The sequence below is a fragment of the Podarcis raffonei genome, chromosome 10 (genome assembly GCF_027172205.1).
Source record: "Podarcis raffonei isolate rPodRaf1 chromosome 10, rPodRaf1.pri, whole genome shotgun sequence".
Lineage (NCBI taxonomy): Eukaryota > Metazoa > Chordata > Lepidosauria > Squamata > Lacertidae > Podarcis > Podarcis raffonei.
Window position 1 is genome coordinate 6,966,085 of NC_070611.1, and position 22,447 is coordinate 6,988,531.

Sequence of the window (22,447 nt, forward strand, 5' to 3'; positions counted from 1 at the left end):
TAATAAGCAAATGGCAATGGGAGGGCAGAGTAGAACTAAGTATATTCATTTCTCATTCAAGTCTGATTTATATCCGAACTCTTCCAAAGCTGCAGTTTCATGATTGCTTTGCATTATAGCAAAGCAAAAATCCAAATACAATAACATAACACGGCAACCGGAAAAAGTAATAGTAAGTCTACTGACATACCTAAAAGGGGATACAAGGGAGCTTCTGTTGGAGCTGCAAGAGGAAAGAAGAAAACACCATTCTATTTCAATAAGGCAGAAGATTAAAATGATATAAATGTTATAATGCTGCATATCATATGTATCTTGCTCTTCTCACATGCTAAACAAACATCACATTGCCATCTTGTTTTCGTTTTTCGCAAAGTGGTCTTCAAGTAACAAACTTTTGGTATGAAGGACAACAATATTAAAGGAAATAAAAGCCACATTAAATATGACATAGCTCCTCAAATACTTTGGGAGTTCCACCCCCTTTTTTTGAATTTTGGTCATTTAAGGTTTATGATTTTTCTATTTCCTTCTGAGGAAACTGAATAGTTCAGTGAAAAGAAGTTTGTAGCCGGCATCCCGTTAAGGCTTTGTTCAATTTTAGGTTTTTCTAATTTTTTCCTTAAACTTTTTGATTTTTATTATTTAGTTTATTTCCACAAGATAATATTAAATAGATAATATTAAAATAGATAATAGCTAAAACTTCGCGTTTCAGGGATTTTCACGGTATTTCATTTGTTTTGTGCAATTTCTTGGTTCTATGACTGGTCTTTTTTCTACTGGCCTCAAATGGAGGAGGCTGATCACATGTGTTGCCTGGCTGTAGTGACCGATACAGGAGAGACATGTTTTGTTGCAGCTGGGGCAGATGAAGGCGTCCGGTTGTGCTGCTGCAGATGCACCATGGCATTTATTTTCTCTTCCCAGCGGTCTTTTCTTCTCTGGTCACTGCTGTGGATATATGACCTGACTGTCTGTCTCCAGGCACTAAAAGCCACCACAAATCTCAGTCCCTGTAGCTCTCCAACAGTTTGACTTCAGCCTCAAAGGTGCACCATTCCTTTGTCTCCTGAGAGAGACGGATGCCAACAACAGAATTGGCTCCTGTCCACATGTGCATAAAGCTTCATTTGTACATATTCACTCCCATGATACTTATTTCCTGTGGCCAGTTATAAATATGTCAATTGTTAATTAATAATAATAATATTTCTCAAGTTTTGTAATCCAATATTTTTAGGCTGATGGACAGAAATTTGGCTTTTGCACATGCATGTGTATTGTAGAATGACTGCAACATCAAGTGATATTTATTTATATTAGGGTACCTTTTCTTCAAGGAGAACACACATTTTTTTCTAAGGGGTGGGGGGAGTATATGTTTTTCCTCATATCCATTTTATCTCAGAGCAGCCCTGGGAAGTAGTAATGACTAGTCCAAGTTCATCTAGTGAGCTTCATAGCTCAGTTGGAGTTTGAACCTGGGTCTCCAGTAGACCATAACCGCACAGATATTGCTCTCTGGTTCATCAATGCGGATTGCTAGGTTGATGGGTACTAGCAACAAGGTCTATACACCCCCAAACCACTACATGTGGCCTTGTTCCTAATGATTTCTTTCAGGTGTGTTTATTTCCAGCTGCCTTTTATTGACCAATATGTCCTGATGATGTTTTGCTGCTTATTTTAAGGGGTTGTAATGTGGATTTTAACTTGGCAATTTGTATATTTGTTATGCTTATTTTGACATCACTTTGTACACTGCCTTGTGGGGGCAACTGCCCTGAAAAATAGTTTGTTAAAGTTTTAATAAATACACTCAGCTGCATTTGTGAACTAGCCCCAAAACTTTTATTTGAGCCATCCAGTAATAATATGTGAAGTTAGGCACACGCAGCCTTATACCTGTCAGCATTTAGCACAGAAATGTATTGATTGCCCTGCACTGTTTTTTGTTCTGTTGGCAATAATTTTGCACACATTTTTATTAGGATTCATAGGAACAAGAAATGTATTTTATAAGGAGTGGGGAAATAATTCAGCATGCATGAGTTACTTACCTTTTGGTTTTGAAAAAAATTATTTGTAAGGTTAAGCAAGTATTAAATGCCTAACAAAAGACAGTTCTTAACTTCTCACCCATAAAAAATTAATGTTAAGGGCATTTCATTTCCCAAATTTCTAGAGTGTCTGAAAAAGCTTAGGGATTCTTTGCCTCAAGTACCTTTAAGCTAATTTTAAATTCTAATCCTTCATCTGAGAAATTATAGAGGAACTGTGAAGTCACCATTAAACGAGTGATGAACATACTTTTATATCCCCCGGAATAATTTCTTTATTACAATTTATATTTTATTGCACTAGGGTGAAGTTTTGACCTTCAGATATTGTAATTAAGGTCCAAAAATGTCAAACACCTGGAGCATCATATAAAATAGAGTGTAGCACTTTTCAAAGTATTTTCAAGTTTAGAATCTTACCAACCCAAAATTATTATTATGAGCTACAATTTAGCCAAAGTTGAGGCATTTTCAAACCCATTTGTTTAATTAGAAGATTTATAAGCCACTTGATTTAAAAACAACAACCCAGACACCTCTCCAAGTGGCTTACAAGTAAAATCAGAGAGTTCAGTTAGAGAGATGTTTAACACTCCTTAAAATCAACAGAGATAAAAAGTCCTTAACTTTAGTTGGATTGTGCCCTATACTTTTATTTTAGGAATATATAGAATGATAGAATCGTAGCGCCGGAAGGGAGCCTGAGGATCATCTAGTCCAACCCTCTGCAGTGCAGAAGATCAAATCTGCAACCTTGCCCTCTGTAGCCAAGGTGAGGGTGCAGAATTTCCCAAGGGAACAGCTCCTCCAGGAAGTGACGGTGAGGCACACATGAGCAAACAGGTTCTTATCACAGTACTTGCTTGTGGGCTTCCCACAGAAATCCGGTTGGCCCTGTGAGAACACAGTGCTGGAATAGACAGCGCTTTCATCTGATCTAGTGAGGTTCTCCTAATGTTCTTAAGGGTTTCATCCTCTTTTTGGAGACTTGTCTTCATCTCTCCCCATGATATTCAGCACAATTGTCAGCACCCACCAGGAAGCAAGATGGCTAATTTGAAAGGCAGTCCTCCTCACTAGCCTGTTCAGGCAGAGGTAGCCAGTAGAGCTCAGTTATGATCTCTTGCTGGAGAAGGTGAGGTAATGGCAGCTGGATACTCGCGAAGAGAAAAGGCAAACTGCAGCCACCTGCTCCCCTGATGTCTGTCTTCCCTTACTGGTTTCCCTCTTCTTTCTCCACACCCTGGCAATCTTTTGAAGCTCTATATCCTTCCTTTTCCTCCTGCAGTAGCCTACTGGGCTGGAGACAGATCTGCTGCATCCTCACTAGGTCTTTCCCTGGGTGCAGCTCACTGCCCAGGTTGAGTCTTCAGCTCTCGACCCAAAAGGGAGAATTGGGTGACTTGTAGGAGGATCTTGTGGGCTAAGAATCAAATTTTCTTTCATGGGAATTCTCCTATGAATTCTGAAGCAAGTTTCCATTGTCAAGCATATGAGACTTGGAAGTGTGTTCTGCTGAAATCAATGGCTCTTAAAAGATTGCTTAAAAGGAATATTGGAGAATGGTGTAGACACCGTATGTAATTTAGAAACAAGTTACGTTTATTGATACATGTTTTTAGTTGCATGATTTGTGTCCTTGTATACACAGTGATGTGCCTATCAGCAACCTAAAATATATCAAGAAGAGAAGGACGGAACAGAGAATGGAATGAGAAAGAGGAGCTGGCGACTTACTCCTGGCAATCGAATGAGGCAACAATCAGAGCAGCTGTTCTGGTGGTATGAATTCATAACTCAGGCTGCAAAGTTTCCGCATGCAAGTCAACAAGTGACTTGGAATGATTGCCTGCAGGGGCACTTTCCCTCTCTTGCCTATGAGAAGAAGCACTCACTGTGCACATTGAGCGCTTCCCATATCCCACAGAGCAGGCGGATAATTCTCTTTCATACCTAAGAATGGGAAGCCTCTGTGCATGGGGCTTTGGAACTCACCACATGTATTTCTTTACACTCCGGGTCACTGATTACCTTTCTTCATCATCTCTTCCATTTTTCCAGCTTTAAAAAGGCAAGAAAGCCCACCCAGGGAGGCATGTTTGGTTTGCTCAGTGCTCAAATTTAAATCTAAATAGCACAAATCAATGCTTATTAAAGAGGAAGAGATATAATTATGCTTAGCAATGCTTCCCTCTGTTCATGTTTCCTTTGCATACACTTTTGGAATATTTAGCAAAATATTACAGAATCCTCTCCCCGCCCAATAAGGAATATGCATAGTATTAAGATCTTGGGTTCACTTGGAGTAGTTCTTTGGATCATGGTTGTAAACTAATTTGGAGTTGCTTTAAACTGGGGCTTCATGAAGGTCTTCTGCCTCTGAAGAACCTGCTTCAGAAAGGCAAAAAAGAGAAAGAGCCATTCTCTTTGTCTCTCTTTGATATTTTCCCATAGGGGGAGGTTACCAGGTGTCCCTGTTTCCCAGGGACACTCCCCAGATTTACAGCTTTATCAGCATTCACATGTACATCACAAACAAGTGTCCCCGGATTCATAGAAAAAGATCTGATAACCTTACCATAGCTGTGCTTCAGTTAACAGCAAGCTCTCAAATGAAGTGCACCCAGGAGCAGTGAGAGCACAGTGAGGGGGGAAAGTATTTGATCCCCTGCTAAATTTGCCCATTTGCCCTTTGACAAAGCCATTTGGTATTTTAAATATTTGCAAGTTGCTTTTATTAGAAAATACATAGATAAAAGTGATGAACAAATGCAACAAATAATTAAAGCAACAGTGACAACAGGATCTATGAACTATGTAATGAGTTAACCACTCTTGTAGTGAACTTTATCAGCTGAATTTTAAATTGACTTCTGCTGCTGTGACAATTCATAGGCCATCTAGTGACCTCTTTTGGAAACGGAGTGTTTTAAGTGGAGCTTTTAAAACTTAGAGCAAATGGTTTGCGGGAGTCTATTCGTTCCCGTGGACTTAGGAAACATTTTGGGTGGCTCTGATATTTGTTGAATAAGTGGTTCTACTTTGGTTGTATTCCATTTCATAGCAATTGGGAATAGGGATATAAAGTTGGTCCATAGAGGAATATCAACTACTCCAGTATCTGGAAGGAGTTAAAGCGTCTTCCTGGAGAATAAGGAGTAGAATGAGATGCAATTTTTATAAAAAGTGAATGGAGGAATGCAATTGGGGTGAGCAACCATAACAATGGTGTGACAAGCGAACCTTTTCTGAAACTCGGTCTATTGGGAAAAGAAATCAGTGCTAACATTTCATCAAAACGATTAATTAGATAATCAAATGAGCACTATTATGTTGATTTCTGCATATTAAACCATCTGTGCAAGAGCAGGTCAAGCTGCTTTTTCCCCTGGCTTGTTGGCAACCTTTGCCGCAGCCTTGTCTGCTATGTTTTCTAGGCTCTGGAGAATCAGCGAGGCTCTGCTTTCTCCACAAATGAAACCCTCAATTCCTCCTCCTGCCCACAAGCAGGGCTCCTCTCCTCTCTTTGCCCCTTGGTTCTCCTTGGAAAAGAACCAACAGATTCTTCTTCCCATGTGGTGCCCTGTGCAAAAGTTGTTGACCAGTTCTTCCCCCCCCCCCTTTTAAGCATCTCCACAGCTTGCTTCCTGCCCTAAAAGAAACTGGCTTTAAAAAGATAGGCAGCGGCCACAACAGCATCAGGGGTACCTTTTGGTCACACCCCACATACCCCGCCTTGAGTCATTTGTTGTTCTCCTAGCTCTGAAATAAACTGTCTTCCCCTTCCCCTTTAAACCTGCACACAATCCTGATTGTAAATACATGAGGATTGCCACGCTGAGTGGCACACATCCCTTTGCTTTTGTTTACTCTTAACAGAATAGAAGATTCTTATTTGGGTTAATAAAAAAATGTAGACTTTATGCAATATACAAAGAGCAGGAATTTTATGGAAGTGCAGAATTTACAACCTTTTAAGATTATATCGATTGATGGAAAATGCCAAGAAACATGCAATGATATATCTCAGTGTCTAATTTTGAACAATGCCAAGAGAAAGGTAGAAATCATAAAGCATTTGTGGTGTTTGAAATGTCCCTGAGGCTGCCACATACCTTTCACTTGTTCCAAATCTACAAACTAAATTTAAATGGAAAAAACCAAGATTGACTCCCTGTACACCTCTACTCAGAAGGAAGTCTCAATGAGTTCATGGGGCCTTCTCATAGGTATAGGATTACAGCCTAAATTGGACTTGATACTTTGTGGTTCAATGCAGCTATTTAGAATGCATCCCAGATACCTCGGAGGCAGAACAGAACTTGTTTGAATGGAGTTCTAGATAGGACAGTTAATCTAGTCATTTCAAGTATCAATCCCTCTTCCCAGGGAACCCAGAATTGTGAGAGCTTACTAGCAACTCTCAACAAACTACACTTCCAGAATCATTTGGGGGAAGCCAGGACTGTTTAAAGTGGGGATACTGCCCTTAATATATAGTGCAGATGGGGCCTTAAGGGAGCTTGTCATGCAGGTGTGAGAAAATCTGCATCTGTTGAAATTCTCTCTTCCACACAATTATGCAAATCACAAGTCCTTTGCATCTGCTCATCTTCATGCTAGATGGACTCTTGAGTAGAGTGGGGAGGTCATGGCAGGTCTTTTCCACCAAGAAGCTCAATAACAAACAGCTTGCGTTTTGCCAAGCATATGGGAACAAAGCCTGAAACTGATCCTTCGGTATGGAAGAACAACACAATCACATCCTTAATAATTTTGCATCTTTTATGTCTATCAATCAGCTATGCGTCTCCTCAAGTACTAATAATGTCTACAACTACAAATGAATATGGAAGAGTAAGATTTTAAATGAAAATAACTCTTACCTCCTTGTTCACACAACTGTTGGGCTAAGGCATCCTTGAATATTACTTGGCCCCTGTGGGTAGCTGTTGCCCTGGAAATATAAAGAGAAAAAACTTAAATAATGTAGAAAGCTCAGTTGTGGTACAAAATAGTTGATTTAGGTTACAGAAAATATGGGTTTGCCAAGAGCATGGTAAGATACACATCACTATACACATTTCAGACAAATACCTCTCCACACATCGGCAGCCACTTGAAAGCAATGACAGTGGTACCTTGGTTCCCGAACAGCTTAGTTATCGAACAAATTGGCTCCTCAGTGCCGCAAACCCAGAAGTAAGTGTTCCAGTTTGCAAATGTTTTTTGGAAGCCAGAAGTCTGATTTGAGTGCAGGAAGCTCCTGCAGCCAATTGGAAGCAATGCCTTGGTTTTTGAAAGGACTCCCGGAACGGATTAAGTTCGAGAACCAAGGTACCGCTGTATTTAAGGAGAGACCGCAGCACAGGTAGTCATTTGAATATGCCATCAGTGTTTTTTTCACTGATCAAAAAGCTACTTAATGCATGTTCTAGCTAAATGAACATGAATTCTTAAAATGAACATATTCCTAGAAATAAAAGAAACTGACTATTCAGCTAATATCAATATTTAAAAGCAGTGTTAGAAAGTGAGATATGAAAGCTAGGAGCTAAATGGCACCTTAAACCTAGGTTATGGGCGCAACAATGGAATGTCTAGGCGCGCTTTTTTATAACAAGAATAGAAAGCTGAAAATGAATGAACTGTAGCTAAAATATTATGTTCATTTTTCACATGGTCTAGTTCTTCCCCACCCAATATTCTTAAGAGGGTCTCTTCTTCAGTCTTCAGAGGGTAGCTGGAAGTGGGGAGGCAGAAAAAGCTCCTCCTTTCCTTCTACTCTGCAGTTTTAATTTGAAATCTTAGGTGCAGTACTGTGCCCAGAGCTCAGAAACTGCTTGCGCTAATGAAATTCCCTGTCGCAAAATGTGCCTAGAAGAATGGGAGTTTCGAACGCTGTTTAAAACCTGACACACCATCTTAAGATGGACATCTGTCACTGAATATAAAAAAGAAGATGATCAGTGTATGAAAACTGCATGTGAGTGGGGTGAAGGGAAAATATATTCTGCTTGGTTAGTGGGCTGCAAATCAGCACAACTATGTTTTTCACATTCAAATTATCATGTGATTTCAATTTTCCATTCTTCGTTCATTCTTTTCATTTAATGAATGTAGCACCTTAGACACTGTTATAAAACTTCCATGCTGGTTGTGCCTGCAACAGAGGGTAAAGAGAAGGGCAGGGCAGAGACGGTAAACACACACAGAAACAGGTTGAAAACAGGCTTTGGTCATCTTGATTTCAGTTTACATTAATTTGGCTTCCTCTGGCCAGGGACACACTGATATCACTGGCACAGCCTGATTGCTAATCATGGAAATGCCTAGCCTGTCTGCTGGGTGGCCTGGGAGGAAGAATAATAGCTGGCAACAGATGGTGTAAGCTGATTTTATACCGCTTGCTACCACCAACTTGGGGTAAAGCACGGCATCCCTGTACAAATCAAGGCTGTGACTCAGGATTCCCTGTGGTTGTGGAGAAACAAATTAGTACATGAGAAGCACAAACCTGGATTTCCATACTGCTTCCACTGGAGTAGTGAACCTGGGCCAAATGCCTCTCTAAGCCTCTCTACCTGGCCACCAGGACTCTCCCCACACCACCACCCAGACCATACTCCTCACTGATTTGAGCATCCTGGAGTATATTTTTTGCCTGACTAATTTGATAATACCTTTTGCTTGCCTTGATGAAGAATAGAGAGAAGTGTGGAGAAGCTACTGTACAAAGATAAAATTAACATTTACAGCTCCGCCTACTTTTATCTCTGGCTCTGCCCCCCACCCCAGCATGTGGCCCCTGGAAGGCTTCCCAAGAGGGAAAATGGCCCTTGGGCTGAAAAAGTTTGCCCATTCCTGGTTTCCAGTATGGCAGTCATCTCTTGAATTGTGCCATAGTATTGGGCTTGGGTACCTGCATAGGTGTACAGTGCACACTGGCCTGAGAAATTAGGGTGTTAATTCATGGAAATGGGCTTAGGAAGCAGCTTGACACTGAGTCAAACTATTGGTCCATCTAGCACAGGGATGGGGAAATTGTGGTCCTTCCGACATCATCTTTGACCATTGGCCATGCTTGCTGGGGCTGAGGGGAGTTGAAGTCCAACAACATCTAGAGGTTCACAGGTTCCTGACCCTTGATTTAGCCCTGTTTTGATAGCGCTTGGAGATGTTGGGACCTTTTGCCTGCAAGCCATGTGATCTACCACAGAGCTACAGCCCCTTCCAAAGGAAAGTGGAAAAGAATATTTGTTTCCCCAATTAGCTGAAAGGAGTCTTTGAAGAGGATTATGAATGTAAATCAGCACAACTAGTCTTTTGCTTCTTTGAAATGCAGGAGGTACAAAGTACACCTCCAGATGCCACAATGCTGTCATAATTGAGTGCTTAATCGTCAGAGGTCTAATTCTCCTTTGATTCACGTAGCTAACTCCCAGTGACACAAAATGGAATGTGCATTCATGTGCAAAAAAAGGAAAACAACTTCATTAGTGATCATTCAGCTATCGGAAGACATGGTAAAAACAAACAAAAAACATTTGGGATTATTTGGTTATAAGATGTTCCAGGAGCAACCATGTGGGAAACAGAGATTTGGCTACATTTCTTCCTATATACATAAAAATATAAGGCTGTCATTGTGCAGCCCTCATTGAAGGATTTGTAGTGCTGCAACACAATCGTGGATTTGCATAAAATCAGGGTTGGGTAGGAGAGCAAAGGAGAAGGCCGGTTGCACAACAGCAGGGCCCTGAAAGGAGGAAAGTGGTGGTGTAAAACAATGGCAGAAGTTTGAGTAAAGTAGGAATGGAAAGAATTGCGAGGAAAATGATGGTTTTAAACAACAGAAGATTTGAGTAAAGTACCTTCACACAATGGAATATTTGAGGGCTCTGCATATTTTATCTTTAAAAACATGAGGCAGCTGAGGAATGCAAGAAGGAGATGTTTGAGTACAGTGAGAAGGGAGGGACACTAAAAGGGTGCAATGGCTCTTTTAAACAATAGCAGAAGTTTAAGTAAAGCTGGGGTGGAGGATCATGAGAGGAAATGGCTGTTTTAAACAACAACAGAGGTTTGAGCAGGGATGCAAAAATACTGAGAGGAGAAAAGTGGCTGTTTAAAACATTGACAGAGGTTTGAGTAACTGAGGGGAGGGGGAAGTGGCAGTTTAAAATAAGGTTTGAGTACAGCAAGGAGGGAGTTAGGAATGGTTTTGTTGTGCTAGCTTTTTGTTATTAGCTGCTGTGTTGCACCCATCTCTGCTATTTCTGTGGGATAACCATTCTCTGCTACTATATGTTGGTGGCATTGAAAAAAAAGGTATAAAATTAGAATTATTGGCATCCAGGAATTCTTACTTTATATCATTTCCCCCCTTTTCACCAACAATTTCTCTTCGGTAAAACTGTTTAAAAAACAACAACCCCTCAAAGTCTTATATTTTTGTTTATTGAAACTTTTCAGCATATGATACAATAAAAAATAGATTAAATAAAAAAAGAAATCAACAAAAAAGATCTTAACCCTTGTCTCACATTAAAGGAAATGGACCCTCCCAGCTCTCATCAGTTTTCCTTTATTTTCCCAGTCTCCCATCATGGAAAGTCTTTCCTTCCCTGTTTCTCACACAGGGTCTTTCACCTCCCATCTATCACCTTCCCATGTGTACCCTCATTGACGCAGAATAAAAGGACCATTAGGTCCAGTCGCGGACAACTCTGGGGTTGCGGCGCTCATCTCGCTTTATTGGCCGATGTACAGCTTCCAGGTCATGTGGCCAGCATGACTAAGCTGCTTCTGGTGAACCAGAGCAGCTCACAGAAACGCCGTTTACCTTCTCGCTGGAGCGGTACCTATTTATCTACTTGCACTTCATGCTTTCGAACTGCTAGGTTGGCAGGATCAGGGACCGAGCAACGGGAGCTCACCCCATCGCGGAGATTTGAACCGCCGACCTTCTGATCGGCAAGTCCTACGCTCTGTGGTTTAACCCACAGCACCACCTGCGTCCCTTTAACCCAGAGCAGATGACCTCAAAAAACAAAGCCAAACACAAGCAAAAGTAGAGAAAAGAGAAAAAGAAAACACAAGAAATAAAATCACAAGAAATAAAAAGAGAGAGGAGAGAGAGAAAATTAAAGAGGACTTCTGATTCTCCATCTATCAATTATATCATTATCATCAGAGTGTTCACTCCAGAATGGTATCCAGCTGTACTCCAAGGTAACATTCAGCTATTCTTCAATCTGCTAGGTGGTCTTTTCCCAGTCTTCAACCCCAGGCACCTCAAGTTCATTCATTTTCCTTTCCATACAAAAAGTCCAAAGGGGCCCTTCAATTGTTATTATCGCTAGGTGTTATTCATTCAAACCCAGTTCCATAACTTCCCATCCCATTTCCTGTTGGCCATGATTTTCCATCATAATAATTTAGAAAATTCCTTCCACGCTTCTTCCACCCTTTTTCCAGAAGAATTGACAGAGGATTGAAGACTTTTTCCTCTGAATTCAACTTGTACACAGGATCCTCTCTCTCTCAGCTCTGCCGCTGCCATCTCAAGAGGTTTTTAATGTCTCTGTCTGTGGTTTCATTCCACTTCTCCAGCAGCACAACTCCATTGTTTGTCTGTTTCACTCCTCCAGAAATTCTCCATTCCATCATCTGCTACCATTCTACTCTTATGTTCAGGTAGATCTTTATCAGTAATTTTCCCCAAAGGTCTTTGGTCTAATCTTTCTCTGATCCACAATTACTTTGACTGAAAATTTTATACCTGAGTTCTGTAAATGTACCCCAATAAGCTGTGGGATTTGAGATTTGCGTTCCAAAGCCATTTGCAGATTGAGATAATACTATACAATGTAATAAAAATGCAGTTTTCCACTACAGAAGCAATACAAGAGGAAGATTATGAGCAACTGCTCGGTTTATCCATACTGGCAGAAACATTGCATGGTTGCTGATGTGCACACTATCTAACTTAAAAAGCACACTGATTTCATTACCAGCACATTATGTTCTTTCATGTCATTATTAGAAGGATTAGTCACAGCATCTGAGCATCAAAAAGAAAACATTAGCCAACTGTATTTGATTACTAGAATTAATACCAATTTCAAAAAAATGCAAATAACAATATTCTAAAAATTACCCTTCACCAGAAGTAGTCTTTGTTACTATTTAAAATACTGTTTTCACTCCTTTGAGTGGAAGAAAAGTGCAACTTTCTTTTCTTTTCTTCTTCAGATGTACACCTTGTGGTGTGATGAAAGCAGCTCAGCATCTCACTGTGACATTTTTCCCCATCAATATTCACTATCACAGGAATATTGGTGCATAGGAAGTACAAATGAAGATAAAGACATGTGTTGGCATGTGAAAACAGAACATATGACCCTTTCGCTTAAAAAGACATAGGTTCATTCCAACAAAATTGAAAAAGCTTTTTAAGTGTTATGCTCACATAACATTTTGCATGATTACAGCTCACATGCAAGTGCTCTTTGAGAGTTCATTCCAAATGTACCTATTAATCTCCAGGTTCAAGATGTGTAAGACATCACCACCAACAGCAACAGAAAGTTTTGCAGAAGACAGCTATGTCCAGGGCTAAATGACTGGTGCTGCATGATATCATCAAGAAACCTTCCTATCCATCCCTCATACTCTATCACTGGTTAAATCTCCCCCCTTTTATTAATATGGGATTGTCTTGGCATCCGTCTTCCTCAAGAGAGGAGTGCCAGTGGAGTCAAATCACCGCATTAGCAGCACTGAAGTGACATCCCTGGGGTACAAACCTGGGCAGCGTGTCTGGAGCTCCTGGGCTGCCCAGAGGACAAGACTCACTGATGTGGTCCAAAGGAAAGCAGAGCAAGACATTTGGCACCAGCTTGGCTGCAGGAGTTGCTGGAAGGAGGCATACAAGGGTGTAAGGGGAGGCGTACTACCTCTGGTGGACAACAGGTTGTGCTCCTTCTGGGGTACTTTCTCCACCTGTGGTTCCCACCCTGCACTCAGCTCTCACCTGTCACTCCTAGAAGCTGTCAGCAACTTATACCAATGGTTTCAGAGAGACTTTGTTTTACTGGCTGAGCTTTACTGCCTTGGCTGTGAGTCCTGGAAGAACTACTCCTTGCCTTGTAGGCCTTTTCCTACCTGGCTTGGGCGGGGGTAAGGCCCTATTTGATTCCAGCTGCAAAAGCTGAGGCTGCTGAAAAGACTGCTTGACTCTTTTGCATCTTTATATCTTATTACAATTAACATGGAAATTGTTTGATTTGGTTGTGTACTTTTGATGTTCTATTGTTTATGACTACTGTTTGTACTTACGTGATTATTATTTTTAATGTTGTAAGCTGCCTTGGGCAAAGTTTGAACTATGGAAAGGTGGTATACAAACAAAATTATGTATGCATAATTGAGTCCTAACTAGGAAAGAAGTTTTCACATCTATAAGGCTCCAGCAACATCCACTGCATAGCTCACAGCTGGCTTTATATTGCCCACTGTTTTTGGTTTATGTATAACTGGGGAGACTTTTTATTAGCATTATGTCTTTAGGAGAGGACTCCTGTCGTGGTAATGAGTACATACGTTAGGTGGATTCTCTAAACGGAAGAACATATGCTTGACAAATCCCAATAGTCATGAAAAGGACAAGCTATTGTGAATTCCAGACAAAAGACTACATGCCAGGAAATTTCAATGCCAGCTGTTAACAGGAGTACAGCACAAAGAGGTATATATTTCATATTTTATTTAAATTTTGTTGAATCAGAAGATAACTTTTAAGTGCGTCTATAAAAAGAAAGGGAACTTAATGGGCTCAAGTGAGGCAGATTATCTCTTTTTCACATCTTTATTTAGTTCTTCAGGGCTTCAAAATTTATCCTGACTCTCTCTAATGCATGTTATTTACCTGTGTTGTGTTCTGACCCATGTACATGAGACACTCTTTCTATGCCAATAAAGGAGATTTATTGATTGGTGGTATGGCTTACAATCCATAAAGAAGGCTGATTGCCAAAGAATTGATGCTTTTGAATTATGGTGCTGGAGGAGACTCTTGAGAGTCCCATGGACTGCAAGAAGATCAAACATATTCATTCTTAAGGAAATCAGCCCTGAGTGCTCACTGGAAGGACAGATTGTGAAGTTGAGGCTCCAATACTTTGGCCACCTCATGAGAACAGAAGACTTGCTGGAAAAGACCGTGACGTTGGGAAAGATTGAGGGCACAAGGAGAAGGGGACGACAGAGGACGAGATGGTTTGACAGTGTTCTTGAAGCTACCAACATGAGTTTGACCAAACTGCGGGAGGCAGTGGAAGACAGGAGTGCCTGGCGTGCTCTGGTCACGAAAAGTCGGACACGACTAAACGACTAAACAACAACAACATGGCTTACAATGTGATCATGTATGCATTTCAATTGGGTTTATTCCCAAATACTTAAACAGGATTGCAGTGTTGATAGCCGTATTTTCCTGCAGCAGAAAGGAAGTTGTTCATCTATTACACATGTTATGCAGACTTACTCGGCAATTCATTAAGAGATTGTGTGCTTAAGGGACATAAGAAGAATCTTACAAGAACAGAGCAAAGGCCCATCTAGTCCAGGATCCTGCTCTTACAGTGGCCGACCAGATGCCCCTGGGAAGTCCATAAGCAGGGCCTGAGTACAACTGCACTCTTCCCAATTGTGATTCCCGGCAACTGATATACAGAGGTGTGCTGCCTTCAATACTGGAGGTAGAAAATATCCATTGTGCCCAGTATCCATTGACAGCCTTATATTCTATGAATTTATAATCCTCTTTTAAAGCAGTCCAAACTGGCAGCCATTAATACATACTGTGGGAATGAATTGTCCTTTAACCTTCCTGCTGCTATCCTAGATATATCTTTTCTCTAGATAAAATATATGGAGGAGAAGCAGCAGCACATGCTATCTATCTGGAATAACCAGAGACATCTAAATTCGTAATTAATTTTTTTTGGGGGGGGTGGAATTGGTTGGGAAAGATTTTCTTTTCCATTCTGCCTGCAAAGAGTCCCATGGAACAGTTTTGCAAACTGTTGGATAAAGTGGAGTTGCTGCAACAAAAGATATCAAATAACATATTTGATATCTGACACTGCATTCTACTGCTTTGGGTAGCATTTGAAGTTATCCCTGTAGCTGCAGATAAAACTGCAGTTTGAGCTAAAGCAATTAGCAGGTGAAATGTCCATGCTGTGAAATGGTTCACTTGCAAATCAAGCTGCTGTTCAAGGCAAACAGGAAAACTAGACTGGGGTGTTGTTGTTTTCTAAGCAGCTGACAAAGTGCTTAAATAATTTGTGTTATGGTGGGCTATAGGTTCTTAAGAATTCCTGGGTAAAATACATTAAATACATGCAAAGTAGTATTAAATTATGATGTTCATTGCTAAATATTTACTCACCTCACCTCACCCCAGCCCTGTATTTTAAGCTGGGAAATGTGGCTGATAATGGTTTCTGCTTTCACCTGGGCTGCGGAAGACATTTGTTTAGCATTAAAGCTCTGGCGTGAAACTATTTTTATAAGAACATCAGAAGGGCCTTTTTAGATCAGACAGTCACCAAGGGCCCATCTACTTCCGTATGCTGTATATACCAGTGGGCAACCAGGTTGCCTCTGGGAAGCCTAAACCTCATGCATGAAGGTAACAGCCCTCCCTAACATCTGGTATTCAAGGGGAGAAGTGTTCAAAGTCAGCAAATGCCGCTTAGCTATCACTGCTAAAAACCTTTGTTAGACCTATTTTCCTTCCTTTCCCAACCCTCTGCTTTCCCACGGTCTACCCTTTTTAGACAGCATGGTCATTGAGAGAGAGGAAAAACTCCAGGTGTCCCCAAATAAGGATTTGTTCCAAATGCATTGGGCTTGGAATAAATTTCATTTCAAGCACTTTGTTCCCTCTTTCCCATTATTGCAGTTGGCCTACTTTATAGTCTGTAAGCCTACAGAAAGTACAATTTCACTTACTCTCTATGCAGCACCTAGCATTTGGTTTGCTTTATAAAAACTGTTATTCAGCCACCCTAAGTAGGCATGGCCACATCTGGTGGCAGTGAATTTCATGTTAACCCTGAACACCATGAAATATAACCTCCTCTGGTTCATCCTGAAGATGCAGCTGATCCATTTCACTGAATGAGCCTGAGTTCTAATAGTATGAAAAGAGACATCTCTTCATACCCACTCTACCCTTGTCTTTTCTTTTTGGCATACAGTAACATAAGGTAATATTCTCAGGGCTGCATCTAGACTAAGTTGGTTGCACCTAGTTCCCGCTAAAATCAATGGGACTTAACTTAGTTGTGGTTAACTTTTCATCCTGATATCAATGTGACTAACTTACAGCACATTCCTAACTGACTCAGCTATACAGCTGCAAATAAAACATTTTAAATGTCCTGTAAAGTACAATATACAAATGTGACACTAGATGGTGACAGTGAGCAATGCCAAATTAAATCTATTTTTCAAAAGGTTTTTGCATTTTCACACCGTTTTTTATATGTGTGTAGATTCCACCTATGTCTACTCAGAAGTAAGTTATATTGAATTCAGTGGCGCTTATACCCAGGTGAGTTAGGAATGCAGCCTTTGTTAGAATCCAGCCCTCAAATTTTATTAACTGAATAAATGTGCATGCAAGCATTTAGTACAGCCTTGTATTTAATCACTAGCTTCGTAACCATAGGTGACAAGGAACTGCATGCAGGTCAGATGCATTTAGGTACTGCAGGGGAGAGACAGAGATGCTATGCCTTCTTCTGTGCCTAGCACATCCCTTTCCTGCCAGTCTATTAATTTTTTTTGTATCTTTCTTATAATTAACAATAATAAATTTATTATATTTTTATCCTGTCCTTTCTCCAAGCAGCTTAGGAGGGCCTTCATGTTTTTCTCTTCCCAACCATGTCCTAACCTCATAATGTGTTGTGAGTTAGGAAGTATGAATAATACTGACTGGCTCAAGGTTAGCATAAGCTTTATGGCTGAGCAGAGGTTTTAATCTGAATCTTCCCAGCCTTCTCTTAGGCCCGCTCTATAACTGCCACATTATTAACTGCAGCAACAATAGGCCACACAAGCTGCTAATCAATTAATTTTTTCATTCAACCAAGCCATTATTCCAAATGTACGGGTTCTTCCCAGCAATATGTACCGTTTATATCATGTTAAGAGAGATGGAGAAACAAGAAAGGTAAAAGAACAAAAGATGGTTTTAACGCATATACATTTCTAAAGGAAGAATGTTTACAAAAACAAAATACTTGCATTTGGGGGAAAGTCAAGGCTCTGAAGCCTATGCACCGTGTCTTATAGACAGTAAACTATAGGCTCTCTGGCATTAAACCTCCAGAAGCACTGCAGAGAGACCTCTCATACCTTTGCCAGGTCATTTGGACCTGGACCTGTGCCAAAGTAGCATGTTGGTTACTGAACTGAAAGCAGTACATAATCAGGGCATGGGTTTCATTTGCAGCCTGGAATTGCTTGAGTGCTGTTGGCTAATCTTTGTCACTCCTCCCTGATCCATGGGAGAGGGAGTATAGCAGCAGAAAAAGCATTTGTTGCAGCACAAAGTATTTTGCTTGATCTTTGACTAGTGATGTAGCAGTCTCTGAGGGTTTGTTGCAACGAATATGACTTGCAGCAGCCCTAAGGCTGTTCTAAACTCTGCCAATGGCTCTTTTGTCTCCTAGGTGTGCCAGGACAGGTGCCTCAAAAATCATATTGCCTCCTCCATTCCCTTAGCTGTACCGAACCGGGCATGAAAGGTGATTGAATTATTCTCCCCCCAAGGTTCTTCATTTCAGCAAAATTACTGACAATAATTGGCACTTGCAAAGGATTAAGGAGGAACAACCAAAGATGGCTACAGGAGGTTTTGCAAACAGTTATATCTGCCTTATTTATGTGTACAACAAACGACAGAATCTCACCTAAAATATCATGGATATGAGTTCCCAAGGCCAGTATGATGAAGAGATATACAAACATTGCTTCAGTCTTGAAGAACAAAGAGCTATTACATAGTAAATCCAACCCAACCATCTGGAGTGGGATCTAAAGATTAATACCATAGCTAAGGATGCATGTTTGTCCGAGCTGTAATGGATTTTCCAACTTATACAAAATTCTCCATGACTTTTCGCAGCTGAGACCATGGAAAGCTGCCCAGGTATGTGTGGGAGCTAAAACAGTAAGAATGCTTATAATGTCATTAATGTTATTTTCCTGGGTTAGGAGGCCTCAGTGATTCTATTATATTCCCTGTATATTGGAATGAAATACAGATATGGCTGGCAAAATACCTGGCTGGTGCTCTGGAAGGAGCTGTGGAAGGAAGACAGCTCTGATTAGGAAGTAAGCAGTAGTCTTCCTCCACCAATATTCCCACATGCTTTTTGGATTTAGAAATAAATAAATAGATGATAATATGGCAATGACAACTGTTGCTTGCTAGTTAAGGCAATGAAGGTGAATAGGTTTTACATTTTACCTATGTTTTGTGGGACTTTAAAATGTATGATTTTTTTCCCTATGGCTCTTAATAAATTTACCCTGAAAAACCAATTACACTACTTTCATCTGAACCAGCAGAGACAAATACACAATAGGATTACCCATGTGGGAATTTGGCTGGCGTACTTAGCCTTAGTCATTGCTTGGCCAAAAAACTGAATGAAGTTTTGTGGATGAAACTAAAGTAAGTTTTTAGTGCTAACAATTTCAAGAGAGTTCTGAAAATCATGGGAATCAGAAAACTATGGGGGGGGGGCTATGTGAATACATGGATTTCATTTCTTTGCTCCTTCTGGATTTTGGACTTAAGTCATATATCAAATCTTCTTAAAATGGGAAACTCAGGATTTCTAAGAAACTAAATACATCAAAGGATTTAAGAATAGCACTCAATAAGGTTTCAAGTAAAATATCCAAGATTAGTGGCTATATTATTTTAAAACTGATTTTAAAAAACAAACAAACATAGGTACTGTACATACAGACAAGGCTCCATTTGCCATTCTCCACCTTGGCCCCCAAATTAGGCTTTGGAACAACACTATAATTTTTAATCATTATCGATCTCCGTGAGATGGCCTCCTTTTTAGCAAGGGCAACGAGAATGAAATTGGATAATTTGGCATGAAGTCTAACACTGAAAGTAGCACACTCCTATTAATTTCAGTGTCAGCTTTAGCTGACCAGGTCAGTCACAGCTAATAGGAATTAGACTGGTGCCTTGGGGGGAAATATGTCTTGACCTGGTAATCAAGTCAAACTGCAATTGGTGCTCCAGGGAGGCATTGGCTTGTTGCTTTTGAAGATGCCAAAGGATCTTGAGTCTCTTCAACTCTAAAGATTTCTGAAGAAAGCTTTTTTGTTCAGAGCCAAATATCACAGGTCAGCGGTTTTCAATTTGTGATCATGGGAATGTTGGAGCTCTCTGGAAACTTAGCAGGAGTTCCATGGTGGGGTCAGCAATAGCAGATAAGGTCCCCAAAAGTCAGCTGCCTGGCTACTATAGTTTTATTTACTTACTTTCTTTATAATCCACTTTTCATTGTTTACGCCACCCCAATTTCCCCCTGCAATGTTCAGATGCAGGGAAAAGTTCTGTGTATTCTAGGGCACATTCTCATACACAAAAGTGAAAATCACAGCAAGGCCCAACAGGCTTGGTCAGTGTTCTGTATCATTAAATTCACATTGCAGCCAGTCCTTTCTGCTCTTCACCTTGAAAGGCACACCGTGGGATTACAGCATAATACACAGAAGGGGTACATTTATTTTGCTCAAAAATCCGCTTCTAGAAGCATCAGCTCAGGTGTGAAAATCTGAAAATGTTGAGCAATGAAATTCTCAAGCAACCTGAAATACTTGCAAGAGTAATCCTTCATGCACTGTATTCATAAAATAAACTTGTTCTGGAACGCTACTGCTACTTCCTAGGATGCACAACTCAAATTGCATTTCTACTGCCCTTTTCAATACATAACACTTGCCTCTCTGTATGTACCATCTTGAGCATTTTGAAATGCTTGCCGTTGCCTTTGATTCTGAAGAAAAGCAAGTGCCCTCTTTTCCCACTTTCTCTCTGCATTATCAAAAAAGGTTTACTGCAGTGGCATCTGCCAAATCAGTCAATTCATATAAATAATAGAACAAGCCTTTGTTGTTTCTCTACTGACACAGTAGCAACAATTGAGTCCTTTCCAGCAGAGAAATCATGTTCTTACATTCCATACTCTACCTTGTGTTGCTTATATTTGGGTTACCTATGGAATATTGATTACATATGTAACTACTATTTAAAACCTTGATTTTGTTGTTGAATGGCTTTCATAAAAGGAGATAGTGAATGATGTCATGTATGCATGCATGGTTACTTGGAAGTAAGTCCCACTGTGTTTAAATGAGTTTACTCCCTAGTCAGTGAGTTTAGGATTGCAGCCCAACTCTAACTTGTATCCCTGTTCTAAGAATGATAGGAAGTTTACACCTAACCCAAACATTTAGAATGACAACTTGGCCAATAAAGAATATATGTTTGCCTTGCTGATAGTAATGAACTACAGTTGTACCTTGGTCCTGGAACGTCTTGCGACTTGAATGTTTTGGCTCCCAAATGCCGCAAACCTGGAAGTGAGTATTCCAGTTTGCGAATGTTTTTTGGAAGTTGAGCGTCTGATTGAGTACAGGAAGCTCCTGCAGCCAATTGGAAGCCACGCCTTGGTTTTTGAATGTTTTCAGAAGTCAAATGGACTTCTGAAACAGATTCCATTCAAAGTACGACTGTATATCTACATATATTTTGCATACTGAACTGTTTACTGGCATAGTGATCACAGCATGTGATCTGTGAGGTAGAACGTTGCTGGTTAAAGCTGTATCTCTTCACCTAGTGACCTTAGGCAATCCAGTATGCTGTTGGCCACAGCTATCCCAACTGCAATATGAGGACAATAGAATTGACCTACCTTTTATAAGCGTTGTAAGGATTATTGAGATGGTGTATGTCAGGCATTGGCCCTCCAGCTGTTTTCGGACTACAGTTCCCATCATCCCTGACCACTGGTCCTGTTAGCTAGGAATGATGGGAGTTGTAGTCCCAAAACAGCTGGAGGGCCAAGTTTGGCCATGCCTGGTATATGTGAACTATTTTAAATTCAAAAGAGATACTTAAATTGTTATGTATTTAGTAAGCTAGAATGTGGCATTTTCAAGAAATCTTGGAGCCTATAGGTATTTTTGGAAGCCCTGTAATATGTCCCAAAAGCAAAACGGGGTGGGGGAGAGGCACTGAATGCAAGAAGAAACCAAAGAGACAAGGTGCCCATAATGTTGGTATTGTCCAACAAGTTTTAGAAAGAATGAATTCCTTCAAGGACTATCCTTATTATTGGCACTTTGATAAGTTTTTTTCTTTTTCCCTCTTGTGATACATCTCACCAGCAAAACAAGGCCAGCTGGCTGGAACACAAGACAGCCCCCCCCCCCAGTAGAAGCCCCCCTTCCCAGTTGTGGAGTCCCCTCCCAAAGGAGATGAAGCTCCATTTCTGATGGCCTTTAGGCCGGTAGTGAAAACATTCTTATTCTGCATGGCTTTAAAATGTTTTTAGATATATTATTTAAGATTGTAACACTGCTTCATTTGATGTTAAGGTTTTAGTTTTGACTTTTGTTTCTTGGTGGTAGTTTTTTTTAGTTGTTTTTCGACTTTGATTTGTGGATCGAGGGCCTGACCCCCGCTATGTGAAATAAACACACAAGGACACGTGATATAAGGTTAATGGGCAAGAAAAGGCCACAACTTTATTGATTACAGCAGTGAAAAGGTATTGGCTTAGGCATTGGATGACTATAGGAGGTGGGTTTATTCAACAGTAGGTGGAGCCTGTTGATGCTAATCCAACTATAGGCTCACCCCTGATGTCACCGAGGGTCGTGCCATGGCCTCCCGCCCAGCAGGCATGGGACGGAATACACGACCGCCAGATTCCTTTAACGGAATAACCCACGGTAGATAGCATAGGCCCCCGGCCAGGGGCGGAGCTCGGGCTCCCGCCCACAACTACTCCCCTCTCTTCCAGGGAGGAGAGTCTTTACCTAAAATAAATAATTTTCTTCTTTATGTTACACTTCTGATATTTAGATTCACGAGCCATAAAACTCGCTGCTTACCCTTGGAAAAACATTGCTTTTTGCTCTTTCCCCTCCCATCTCTAAAATGGTATCACTGCACACTCATGGGGTTGCTGTGAGCACAAAGTAGATAAGCACCCTCATTCAGTGACCCTTATCAGGAGCAAGGGCTGTGATGTATA

At 40.6% G+C, this 22,447-nt stretch overlaps 1 protein-coding gene across 1 annotated transcript in view; it reads right to left on the reverse strand.

Annotated features, from left to right (window-relative positions):
* Positions 1-22,447, reverse strand: part of RELN (reelin) — a 292,640-nt gene that overhangs the window by 175,762 nt on the left and 94,431 nt on the right. The window contains exons 4-5 of the mRNA XM_053405719.1: positions 6,950-7,020; positions 191-223 (exon numbers count right to left, since the gene is read on the reverse strand). Of these exons, the coding sequence (XP_053261694.1) occupies positions 191-223; positions 6,950-7,020 (104 nt within the window). The remainder of the gene's footprint in view (positions 1-190; positions 224-6,949; positions 7,021-22,447) is intronic.